General features: G+C 39.0%; 1 protein-coding gene across 4 annotated transcripts in view; it reads right to left on the bottom strand.

The window, feature by feature from the left end:
- Positions 1–13,562, bottom strand: part of col16a1 (collagen, type XVI, alpha 1) — a 204,872-nt gene that overhangs the window by 111,384 nt on the left and 79,926 nt on the right. For all 4 annotated transcript variants that reach the window (XM_061882490.1, XM_061882491.1, XM_061882492.1 and 1 more), the window contains exons 6-7: positions 11,809–12,090; positions 6,173–6,253 (exon numbers count right to left, since the gene is read on the bottom strand). In XM_061882490.1, coding sequence (XP_061738474.1) covers positions 6,173–6,253; positions 11,809–12,090 — 363 coding nt within the window. The remainder of the gene's footprint in view (positions 1–6,172; positions 6,254–11,808; positions 12,091–13,562) is intronic.

Genomic DNA, 13,562 nt, shown 5'->3' with positions numbered 1-13,562 from the left:
ATAATGATAACATGACCCCGTAAGAAGATGGATGGATAGCTGGACCCCTTTAATGCGCCTTATAATGTATGGAAATTATTCTGTGTTGTATGTGTTTTATGTTGCACGATTGCGCCGAGTCAAATTCCTAGTTTGTGAACCCGTTCTCAAACAATGGCAGTAAAACTCTTTTGATTCCGAAAATAGACCTGAGTAGATCCGCTCATCGGCAGTGGGACTGTTAATCCAGTGCGCCCTACGGTCTGAAAAACACGGAACATTCTGTATATTCAAGTAAAACTTTGAAAAAACGTTCCTGGGTGACATTCTGATCATAAAATTGCAATAGTGCAGTGGTTCTCAAATGGGGTTACTTGAAGGTATGCCATGGGGTACGTGAGACTTTTTAAAAATATTCTAAAAATAGCAACAATTCAAAAATCCTTTATAAATGTATTTATTGAATAATACTTCAAGAAAATATGAATGTAAAATAAATGCAACACTATTCAGTGCTGCAGCTAGATTTTTTTGTGGACATGTTCCATAAATATTGATGTTAAAGATTTATTTTTTTGTGAAGAAATGTTTAGAATTAAGTTTATGAATCCAGATGGATCTCTATTACAATCCCCGAAGAGGGCACTTTAAGTTGATGATTACTTCTATGTGTAGAAATCTATATTTATAATTGAATCACTTGTTTATTTTTCAACAAGTTTTTAGTTATTTTTTTCTAAATAATTCAAGAAAGACCATATTTTGCAATGTTATACAATTTAAAAAATCAGAAACAGATGACATAGTGCTGTATTTTATTTCTTTATCTCTTTTTTTCGACCAAAAATGCTTTGCTCTGATTAGGGGGTACTTGAATTAAAAAAAATTTCACAAGGGGTATGTCACTGAAAAAAGGTTAAGAACCACTGTATTAGTGTACAAATATTGGGGTCTTTTCTTAAGCAAATTTCAATTATGCATGCAAGTTCTAACCTATGATTAATGATGATTAATCAGATTTTAGAAAAAAAATCATTTCATAGCCCTATTTGGAACATTACCGTCGTAGCTCGTTTGGAGTTAAAGTATCAAAGAAATGGTTTGTTTTACTTCATAATTTCTCTGTAATCAGTTTCACAGCATTTAATTCTTTGTAAAAGGGCTCTCAACCCTTTCCAACATCCAGAGAAAAATATAATTATGTTGCATACGCGCTAAAGACCTTTTCATTAATGGAACACAGGAGCCAAGTTTAGTGCCTGGTGAAACATTGGCAAAATATTAACTCTACAATGAAATTCAGATTGTGACAAAGGACATTAATATAAAAATCACAATACAGGAATTAGGGCGAAACCAATACATGATTCTCAAATGAGAACAAGCGACTTAGTCGTGCTGACAACTGGGGTTTTTGTCACTCCCAAATTGGCCAACCATGTTTGAGGTTGCATAATTGCACACGATGGGATTCTTGTTTGTGTACGTACTAATTTCAGTATGTAAAGCCTCAGAAGAGTATTATGTTAACGAGGCATTAGACCAGGGAGTCAAGTAACAAATTGAGCACAATAAAGTATGATGTCCCTTGTTGTAGAGCTGAACTACAAGAACAAGTAAAAAGTGTAATGTATGAGGAGGTTAAAGTAGTAGTTGATTAACAGCACTTGAAGCCCACCGGAGCAAACACGGAAATGTTTTTATTGTTTTAATTCAGCAATTTATTCCGACTCAGCAGATCCTGGAGTTTGTTGTTGCAGTGAAACCTTTGAGACGACTCAGATTTTATTAGTTTGACTTTATGTCCGGGTTTAATCAAATTAAATAAGTCAAACATTAAAAAAAGAGCATTTTGCTACAAGTTAAATATGAGATCTTGTGTGCAGAAAAATACAATGACACCATGATGCGGTTTGATTTTGTTTCTTTGCAGCAGGGGTCTCAAACTCAATTCACCTGGGGGCCATTGGATGCAAAGTCTGGGTGAGGCTGGGCCGCAAAAAAAGAAAATATTGTAGCGTCCCGGAAGAGGGTTCTGGGTATTTGTTCTGTCGTGTTTATGTTGTGCTACGGTGCGGATGTTCTCCCGAATTGTGTTTGTCATTCTTGTTTGGTGTGGGTTGACAGTGTGGCACATATTTGTAACAGCGTTAAAGTCGTTTATACGGCCACCCTCAGTGTGACCTGTATGGCTGTTGTCCAAGTATGGATTGCATTCACATGTGTGTGTGAAAATCCATATATATTATGTGACTGGGCCGGCACCCAAAGGCAGTCAGTGCTTTTAGGGTTTATTGGCGCTCTGTGCTTCTCCCTACATCAGTGTATCACTCCGTACAGCGGCATTTTAAATAGTCATACATTTTACTTTTTCAAACTGATACCAATAATTTCCGATATTACGTTCTAAAGCAGGGTCATCAACCTTTTTGAAACTAAGACCTACTTCTTGGGTACTGATTAATGCGAAGGGCTACCAGTTTGATACACACTTAAATAAATTGCCAGAAATAGCCAATTTGCTCAATTTACCTTTAATAAATAATTCTATATCTATATATAAAAAAATTGGTATTTCTGTCTGTCATTCCTTTTATGGAAGGTTTTTTGTAGAGAATAAATGATGAAAAAAACATGGTTCAAAAGACGAGAAAACACATAAAAAAATGAAAGTTTATCTTCAATTTCGACTCTTTAAAATTCAAAATTCAACTGAAAACAATGAAGAGAAAAACTAGCTAATTCGAATCTTTTTGAAAAAATTAAAAAAAGAATTTATGGAAAATCATTAGTAATTTTTCCGGATTAAGATTAATTTTAGAATGTTGATGACATGTTTTAAATAGGGTAAAATCCAATCTGCACTTTGTTATAATATATAACAAAGATTGATTTGCCAGAATATATATTTTTTTATTTAATCATAAGAAGTTTGAAGAAATATTTCACAAATGTTCTTCGTCAAAAAAACAGAAGCTGAAATGAAAAATTAAATTAAAATGTATTTATTATTCTTTACAATAAAAATAAATAAATTACTTGAACATTGATTTTGTTTAAAAATCCTAAAATCATTTTTAAGGTTGTATTTTTTCTCTAAAATTGTCTTTTTGAAAGTTATCAGAAGCAAAGTAAAAAAATAAAATAATTTATTTAAACAAGTGAAGACCAAGTCTTTAAAATATTTTCTTGGATTTTCAAATTCTATTTGAGTTTTGTCTCTGTTTGAATCAAAAATGTTGAGCAAAGCGAGACCAGCTTGCTAGTAAATAAATAAAATTTAAAAAAAATAGAGGCAGCTCACTGGTAAGTGCTGCTATTTGAGCTATATTTAGAACAGGCCAGCGGGCGACCCACGGGCACCTTGTTGGTGATCCTTGTTCTAAAGCATTTATCCGCCGATAATGTCGGCAGTCCGATATTATCAGACATCTCTGCAAATAACGGTTTGAATTGGTCCAGACTGTTATTACTGACGGACAGGTGTTGCGGTGTGACTGCAGCCGGGCACGTAAGAAAACCATCGTCTCCATGGCAACATCTCTCTCGCTTCCACTCATTTGCCGCTTTTCCACTAACGCAGGGGTAGGCAACTCAGAACGTTGAAAGAGCCATTTTGGAGCCAAAAAACACAATGTTGTCAAGCGCCATTCATATAAAACTCACGGGCCGCGCTAACATTAGAATTTCATATTAATGTGAGTTTTCCTTGCCCTTATGTGGGCCTACCGAGGATGTCGTAGTGGTTTGTGCAGCCCTTTGAGACACTAGTGATTTAGGGCTATATAAGTAAACATTAATTGATTGATTGATAATAAGATTGGGGCCGCAAAATAACGTCTCGAGGGCCGCAATTGGCCCGCGTGTCTGAGACCCCTGCTTTATAGCATTTACCAAAAAAACTATTATTTGCCATGACTTTTAATCCACAATCCGTAAATGCTGTAATTACAACAGAGACGGACAGGGCAGTAATTGGGTCCTTTTACTTTCTCAATGATTGGGAATGATTGTGGAAGACAGAAAATCTGTCTTTGACCACACTGTCCTTCATTCATATGAAGTGCAATGCACGGTGGACACATCAGCAACAGAACCAATGTTGGAATACTGGTGAGTAACAAACTGCTCAGCAATTGTCCATTGTAAACAAAAATATTCCATGTGCAAAATGCACAACTTTCACACCAATGTTGATAAAAGGCAACTGATATTTCAAAGCGCATGCGTAGGTAGATAAAGCTGGCTACTCCCATAATGTGTAGTTTAAAAAAAAAAAAGTGCATCAGGTAATTGCCTCCAGTAGGGCTGGGCGATATAGGGAATATACTCGATATATCGCGGGTTTGTCTCTGTGTGATATAGAAAATTACCATATCGTGATATTAAAGTATTCGTTCTCACAAAGTTGATTTTAGCTGCGGACTATTCCCACTCTTTCTTGTCTCTCCTTCTCACAGAGACATAAAACAAGTGCACCTTCTTACATACGTCACATACTGTCGCGCGTGCAACGTCACACGCCTTCCCCGAGCAGAGAGGTAGCTACACGGGTAACATTAGCTGTGGTGCTAACAGTGCGTTGCGAGTGGTAATACGAGAGAGAGAAGGTGTGAATCTGGTAACAAACGGAGGAAGAATTAATTCCCGAGAAAAACAGCACAGGGTGCATTGTCTGGCGGTGATTTGGCTTAATGTTGGAAAATGTTGATCCATTATGCGGCAAAAGCGTTGCTACAAAAAGTAGCATTACTGCTAATTTGTAGCATCATTTGAAAAGTCACCCACTAGAGCAGGGTTAGGGAACCTTTTGGGCTGAGAGAGCCCATCCATCCATCCATCTCCCACCGCTTATTCCCTTTTGGGGTCGCGGGGGGCGCTGGCGCCTATCTCAGCTACAATCGGGCGGAAGGCGGGGTACACCCCGGACAAGTCGCCACCTCATCGCAGGGCCAACACAGATAGCCATGAAAGCCAATTATTTTAAAACGTACTTCCGCAGGAGCAATATAGTATTTTTTTAACATTGAATACAACTAGATGCATACATTTTTAAATAAGACCAACATTCATAATAAGTCATGTATAATAAGTCTTGTATTCTCTCTAATAAGAGTGTTATTCTGAAGCTAACCAATAGTAAATAAAATACATCTTACCATTAATGTGACTTCTTGAATAGGTGCGGTAGAAAATGGATGGATGGAATAAAATGCATGAGAGTGTTTTATATTTTGAACGTTATTTTTAACACTGTGATTACCAGCGGAATTATTCATTACTTATCGTCTTAAGCAATGTCAGCTAAGATTTATCTGAGAGCCAGATGCAGTCATCATAAAAGCCACATCTGGCTCGAGAACAATAGGTTCCGTACCCCTGCGCTAGAGAATGAAGAGTGATTGAAACTCCAATCAACAACAAAAGGAGATACCGTCCGCAGGAACCTATCACATAGTGAAGGACATACACTGTTTGATTTCCTATAATGCAGCTCATTTTTATTTGACAGTTTTTAAAATATCTTGTGTGACATCATGCACAAAAGTGCACTTTATTTGTTTGTAACTATTGTAGTGACGTTCTGGACAAAAAGTGCACTTTGATTTAGTGTTGTTTTGATATGTCATCTTAGTGACATCATGCACAAAAGTGCACTAATAGCTTGTTTTAAAATGTCTGACAATCTTGCACTTTCTGTTTTGACATGAATTTTTGTGCCACTGCTTAATAACTGTTTAATAAATAACATTTTGTTAAATTGACTTAGTTATGATTTCCCTCCCTGCATTAAAGTATAAAAGTAGCATATATTAATGCAGTATGTTATATTATGGCATTATTATTATTCGAGCCTTGGAAGTCGTTGTAGCTTGTGCAGCCCTTTGAGACACTCATGATTTAGGGCTATATAAGTAAATATTGATTAAATGATTGAAAAGTATCTAAATACATTTTGGTACCGGTATTAAAATATTGATATTGGGACATCCTTTGTAGCTACACGTCTGTAAAATGATGAAAGCCCGCTCTTTGTTGTTGACATCCTGCAACTCCTGATACAACTTTATCTTGGGCATACAGTGCATGAAGTTTAATCAGTATGCTGGATGAGCACCTGGAAATAAAAACACCTGCCAGGATTTTCTTTTTTGGGAAGGAGTGTCATTAATCACCACATGCAAAGTCTCACCCGAGCTCCTGGTATCTCACAGCAGGCTTCCAGACCGGCCAGGGATGGATCGCAGTACAGCGTCACCTGCTGAACGTCCATCTGATGGCGAGACAGAGGGAGGGGGAGAGATCATCTAAGTGTAAATGAGGCGGTAAACATGGTTGAGAGCCAATTACCTGCTCATTTATATAAAGTGTTGGGGAAAGCACTTTGTTGGGGGGTCTTTGTGTGTATGTGTGAGTCGCTTATTTCCGTGTTAACCAAACACCCTGCATGCTTTCCCGCTAATGAAGTTAATTGATCTTTAAACTAATATAAACACAGGGATTACAGGATCTATTCAGCGTTAATAGCTGTCTCACGGCGGGCCCATTCTCCCAGGTAGTCTGCTTGCTTTTTAATCATGACTGAACAAGATTGCCTCATCAAAAAAACTGCACCCAGGAGCAGGCAATGTGGTTTAAAACCCACACTGAATTACTAATATACACATCAGCAAACAGAGGAAAGAATTCTTGGGAACAAAGGGTTTATTATCTCAGTGCAAACATCTTATTCTGTCATTCCAATGAAGGGTCTTCAAACATGCAGGCTATTCTCAAACGGCGGGAGCAGCGAGCCTTTCTTTGCGGATGGCTTCCGGGCAGCTCTTTTCAAAGCACGCGTCTTTACAGGCTTTCCAAACACCAGTCGTTGTTTTAGGTGGCTGATAAGGTTTGGTGTGTTGAGGCGCAACGTTTTTTCCCCCCTCTCTGCGGATTGCTTGAAAATGGCATTTTCCTCTGAAACAGTATAGAGGCCCCACGCGATCGACGGCATGTTTGTTTGAAATGAGCTCAGGGGAGTTCATTACAAGTTTACAGCAAGGCAGGAATGAGTGCAGTCGGATAGTGACGCGGTTCGTCTGCTTAAGTGACATGACGGATCATGTGTACTTGTCAAGAGTCGTTTCAATGCGACATAGATCAAATATTTGTATATTGGATTTACAAAGCCTGTTTCCATATGAGTTGGGAAATTGTGTTGGATATAAATATAACATAATACAATGATTTGCAAATCTTTTTCAACCCATATTCAATTGAATGCACTACAAAGACAAGATATTTGATGTTCAAACTCATTAACGTATTTTTTTTTGCACGTGCCAAAAAGAGACAGGTCTGGACTGCAGGCAGGCCAGGAAAGTACCCGCACTCTTTTTTTTTTTTTTTACCAAGCCACGCTGTTGTATCACGTGCTGATTGTGGCTTGGCATTGTCTTGCTGAAATAAGCAGGGGCGTCCATGATAACGTTGCTTGGATGACAACATATGTTGCTCCAAAACCTGTATGGACCATTCAGCATTAATGGTGCCTTCACAGATGTGTAAGTTACCCATGCATTGGGCACTAATGCACCCCCATACTATCAAAGATGCTGGCTTTTGAACTTTGAACTGTTTGACTATTTGCTCACGCAGTTGTGGACAAAGGGGTGTACCTCGCCCCTTCCTTTCTTGTGAAAGACTAAGCATTCTTTGGGAAGCAGTTTTTATACCCAATCATGGCACCCACCTGTTCCTAATTCGCCTGCACACCTGTGGGATGTTCCAAATAAGTGTTTGATGAGCATTCCTCAACTTTATCAGTATTTATTGCCACCTTTCCCAACTTCTTTGTCACGTGTTGCTGGCATCAAATTCTAAAGTTGATGATTACTTGCAAAAAAAAAAAATGTTTATCAGTTTCAACATCAAATATGTTGTCTTTTTAGCATATTCAACTGAATATGGGTTGAAAATGATTTGCAAATCATTGTATTCCGTTTATATTTACATCTAACACAATTTCCCAACTCATATGGAAACGGGGTTTGTACTTGTATGGCGCTTTTCTACCTTCAAGGTACTCAAAGCACTTGGACACCGTCTCCACATTCACACACTGATGGCGGCAGCTGCTATGCGAGGCCCTAATCAGGACCCATCAGGATCAAGGGTGAAGTGTCTTGCTCAAGGACACAACGAACGTGAAGATGTTGGTAGAAGGTGGGGATCGAAGCAGGAACCCTCAGGTTGCTGGCTCGGCCACTCTCTCAACCGCCACGCCGTCCCCAGTTGATATATATGAATTAACATCTATAAGGATTTGCCTCACATTAAATAATTGTTTATGTATATATATATATTTTATGCATACTGTATATAATTATCTGTGGCAGCTCAGTCACCAGAATTTTTCCATTAAATTGACAGTTTTTGACAGCGCATAACTGTAAATGGGAAAAGGTACCACGGCTTTTAAAAATAAATTCAATTGAAATAAAAAATGGGCAACTGAGCTGCCTGTGTTTAACCGTATAATCATAGGGGAGTTCATTACAAATTTACAGCAAGGCAGGAATGAGTGCAGTCGGGGAGTGACGCGGTTCGTCTGCTTAAGTGACATGACGGATCATGTGTACTTGTCAAGAGTCATTTTAATGCGACATAGTTCAAATATTTCTATATTTGATTTATACATTTTTTAAATATTGTTTTGAAGAACTAACACTATTTTCACTTCATTGAATTATGTTTCTACAAAACCCAAAACCAGTGAAGTTCTCATGTTGTGTAAATGGTAAATAAAAACAGACTACAATGATTTTAAAATCATTTTCAACTTATATTCAATTGAATAGACGGCAAAGACAAGATATTTAATGGTCCAACTGAGAAACATTTTTATTTTTTTTTGCAAATAATCATTAACTTACAATCTAATGGCAGCAACATATTGCAAGAAAGTTTTCACAGGCGCATTTTTAACACTCTGTTACATGGCCTGTACACCCCTTTGTCCACAACTGCGTGAGCAAATAGTCAAACAGTTTAAGAACAACGTTTCTCAAAGTGCAATTGCAAGAAATTTAGGGATTTCAACATTTATGCTCCATAATATCATCCAAAGGTTCAGAGAATCTGGAGAAATCAATCCACGTAAGCGGCATGGCCGGAAACCATCCACCGTAATAAAAACGATCCTAAATTTCTGTTTAGTACGGTAGCATCGCTAACCCAACAAGGGACTCCTTCCAGTAGCTCCACCCACTCAGCTGATGACTTTATGCAATTCTTTAGTAAGAAAATTGAAGTCATTAGAAAGGAGATTAAAGACAATGCGTCCCAGCTACAACGGGGTTCTATTAACACTGATACGATGGTATATACAGCGGATACTGCCCTCCAAAATAGTTTCTCTTGTTTTGAGGAAATAACATTAGAGGAATTGTTACAACGTGTAAATGGAATAAAACAAACATCATGGTTACTTGACCCACTTCCTGGGAAACTGATCAAGGAGCTCTTTGTATTATTAGGTCCATCAGTGCTAAATATTATAAACTTATCACTTTCCTCGGGCACTGTTCCCCTAGCATTCAAAAAAGCGGTTATTCATCCTCTTCTTAAAAGACCTAACCTCGATCCTGACCTCATGGTAAACTACCGACCGGTGTCTCACCTTCCCTTTATTTCAAAAATCCTCGAAAAAATTGTTGCGGAGCAGTTAAATGAACACTTAGCGTCTAACAATCTATGTGAAACCTTTCAATCCGGTTTCAGGGCAAATCACTCCACGGAGACAGCCCTCGCAAAAATGACTAATGATCTATTGCTAACGATGGATTCTGATGCGTCATCTATGTTGCTGCTCCTCGATCTTAGCGCTGCTTTCGATACCGTCGATCAAAATATTTTATTAGAACGTATCAAAACACGAATTGGTATGTCAGACTTAGCCCTGTCTTGGTTTAACTCTTATCTTACTGATAGGATGCAGTGTGTCTCCCATAACAATGTGACCTCAGACTACGTTGAGGTAACGTTTGGAGTTCCCCAGGATTCGGTCCTTGGCCCTGCACTCTTTAGCATCTACATGCTGCCGCTAGGGGACATCATACGCAAATACGGTATTAGCTTTCACTGTTATGCTGATGACACCCAACTCTACATGCCCCTAAAGCTGACCAACACGCCGGATTGTAGTCAGCTGGAGGCGTGTCTTAATGAAATTAAACAATGAATGTCCGCTAACTTTTTGCACCTCAACGCCAAAAAAACGGAAATGCTGATTATCGGTCCTGCTAGACACCGACCTCTATTTAAAAATACAACTCTAACATTTGACAACCAAACAATTAAACAAGGCGACTCGGTAAAGAATCTGGGTGTTATCTGTGTTGGATCCACACTTTGGACTGGACTCTTGCGACTGTGTTGGATCCATTATGGATTGAACTTTCACAGTATCATGTTAGACTCGCTCGACATCCATTGCTTTCCTCCTCTCCAAGGTTCTCATAGTCATCATTGTCACCGACATCCCACTGGGTGTGAGTTTTCCTTGCCCTTATGTGGGCCTACCGAGGATGTCGTAGTGGTTTGTGCAGCCCTTTGAGACACTAGTGATTTAGGGCTATATAAGTAAACATTGATTGATTGATTGATACTATGCAAAGCCAAAGCCATTTATCAAGAACATCCAGAAACGCCACCGGCTTCTCTGGGCCAAAGATCATCTAAGATGGACTGATGCAAAGTGGAAAAGTGTTCTGTGGTCTGACGAGTCCACACTTCAAATTGTTTTTGGAAATATTCGACATCGTGTCATCCGGACCAAACGGAAAGCGAACCATCCAGACTGTTTTCTACGCAAAGTTCAAAAGCCAGCATGTGTGATGGTATGGGAGTGCATTAGTGCCCAAGGCATGGGTAACTTACACATCTGTGAAGGCACCATTAATGCTGAAAGGTACATACAGGTTTCAGAACAACAAATGCTGCCATTTAAGTGCCGTCTTTTTCATGGACGCCCCTGCTTATTTCAGCAAGACAATGCCAAGCCACAATCAGCACGTGTTACAACAGCGTGGCTTCGTAAAAAGAGTGTGGGTACTTTATTGGCCCGCCTGCAGTCCAGACATGTCTACCATCGAAAATGTGTGGCGCATTATGAAGCGTAAAATACGACAGCGGAGACCCCGGACTGTTGAACGACTGAAGCTCTACATAAAAAAAAATGGGAAAGAATTCCACTTTCAAAGCTTCAACAATTAGTTTCCTCTGTTCCCAAACGTTTATTGAGTGTTGTTAAAAAAAAAGGTGATGTAACAGTGGTGAACATGCCCTTTCCCAACTACTTTAGCATGTGTTGCAGCCATGAAATTCTAAGTTAATTATTATTTGCAAAAAAAAAAAAAAGTTTATGAGTTTGAACATCAAATATGTTGTCTTTGTAGTGCATTCAATTGAATATGGGTTGAAAAGGATTTGAAAATCATTGCATTCCGTTTATATTTACATCTAACACAATTTACCAACTCATATGTAAACGGGGTTTGCATGAGTAGTGTGTACGTTTGCCACTTTGAACACATCTGTTGCAAAAAGACCAGCTAGGACACAACAATAGTGGATGAGGGACCCTAACATTACCCTACAGGAGAAAGGGGGTACCAGGAAAACTGACACCGGCAGCAAAATGGAGCCTGTAAGACTGCAGCATACAATGACGTTGCAATGACTGACGTCTAGTCAGCAAGGCATCTAACCCAAGAGGAGAAACTTATAGTTGTACCAAATGTTACTGGAGAGTGTGAATGTTTCAGGAACAGATCTTGTTCTACTTACCAGTGCAGGCCCGGCATCTGAAGCTCTAATTCCCAGTAGAGTATGTCCATCGGTGTTGAATCTCCTGCGAGGCTCCAGGGCTTTCGTCTCGGTGGAGCTGCAATCCACGTGAAGGGAGGCAGATTCTCGCTGCACACTGAGGGCCACCTTGTGCCAGCGGAGATCCATCAGAGACTTCACGCCCTCGTTAGCGAAAACGCAGCTCGGCGGGTCAGCTGCAGGGTCTTCCCCTCTGGCTCTCAATGACAGGGTGCCTTCTGGGCCATTTAGGTCGACAGAGAGCTATATTGAAGGGAGAAATGTCATCTGTTAGAGAGGTGTAGGGTCTTAGAAAACAGATATCAATGTATACATTTGGGGAGCACAAATTTGAGAACAATTTTTTTCCCCTCCAAAATTGCGTTTCAGTTCGATTTTTTTATTTGATGCATATACATGCATAATACTGCAAACATTGGACTGTCAGTCAGCATATTCTTGTCTCAAGATGCCACAGTTTTTCATTTGGCTTTATATGCAGACAGACTCCAAACTTTTGTCTCTTAAAATGAAGAAAAAAAATTTAAATCTGTAGATTGTTTATAATGTAATGTATTTATAACATATAAAAAATAATGCAAAAAAAACCATTTAAAAAGGTATATAATTTTATTTTTCATTACTGTAGAATTGTTTACAACTGTACTGGAAATACATAACTTTTGTTCTATTCATCCATTTTTTTACCGCTGGTCCCTTTTGGGGTTGCGGGGCGTCGCTGAAGCCTATCTCATATACATTCGGGCGGAAGGCGGGTTACACCCTGGACAAGTCGTCACCTCATCGCAGATAACTTTTGTTATCTTATATGTATAAAACCAAAAAATAAGATAGACTAATTTCTTAGCAAATGTGCTACTTCAAAATTTAACATATTAAAGTGCTTTTTTTTCTTCCCAGTTGGAAAAAACGAGGTCTGACGTTGCCATCACGACATTCTCACTCGTTCATCCCTGTTGATGGGCTCATATTGCCCATCCGATTTGAAGCTGAAATATCCCCACAACAGGACATTTGCCTTTGTAATCATATATCCTTCTTCCTAATTTGTGTTACTTTGCAAACTCTGTGCTTCCTGGGTGTTTAAAGCTGGTGCTTTAGCTCTCCTCTTACTGAGACAAAGATTGTGAATGACTGCATTTAGTTAATTCTATTGTTAAATAAACACGCTGAGATGCTGAGAGTGATGCACAGAGTGAGACATGGTTAGACGCGAAGGACGAACAAAGGAGAGGCACAATAATTCTGAGTTGCGAATATGTGTATCACTCAAATGGCGGTGACGGCATGGAGAAAAAAAACCTCAACTTCTGGCTGTAAATGATCTCACTAATGTTGAATGATGCTGATATGTTTAAGAGTTCTTCCTTTTTACATAGCCATGTTCAGAGTAGCCAGTACTTTTCCTTTTGTGTATTCTACTAGTCTCTCATTGTCTTCAGATCCCAGGTTAGTGTCGTAAACCATCGGAATGTGAAGACAACCCCCACGTCTCTCTCACCTTATGGTGTTGAGAGGAGGGAGAGGAAGGCTTTCTTTTATGTGAAGAGTGTGTTTTCCCCCTTGGACTGTCAAAACAACTTGAGAAGCCGGTATGAATGTGTTGGTCAGGGTTTTTCTCCTGAAGCTTCAGTAAAACTTGAAAATATTCCAATTCCGTCTTGATGGTCCTTACTCACCATACATGTCATCAAAAGAACTTGGGTTCAACCAGT

The sequence above is a fragment of the Nerophis ophidion genome, linkage group LG21, assembly GCF_033978795.1.
Source record: "Nerophis ophidion isolate RoL-2023_Sa linkage group LG21, RoL_Noph_v1.0, whole genome shotgun sequence".
Classification (NCBI taxonomy): Eukaryota; Metazoa; Chordata; class Actinopteri; order Syngnathiformes; family Syngnathidae; genus Nerophis; species Nerophis ophidion.
Note: the sequence above shows the minus strand (reverse complement) of the source record. Positions and strands in the feature narration are given on the sequence as shown.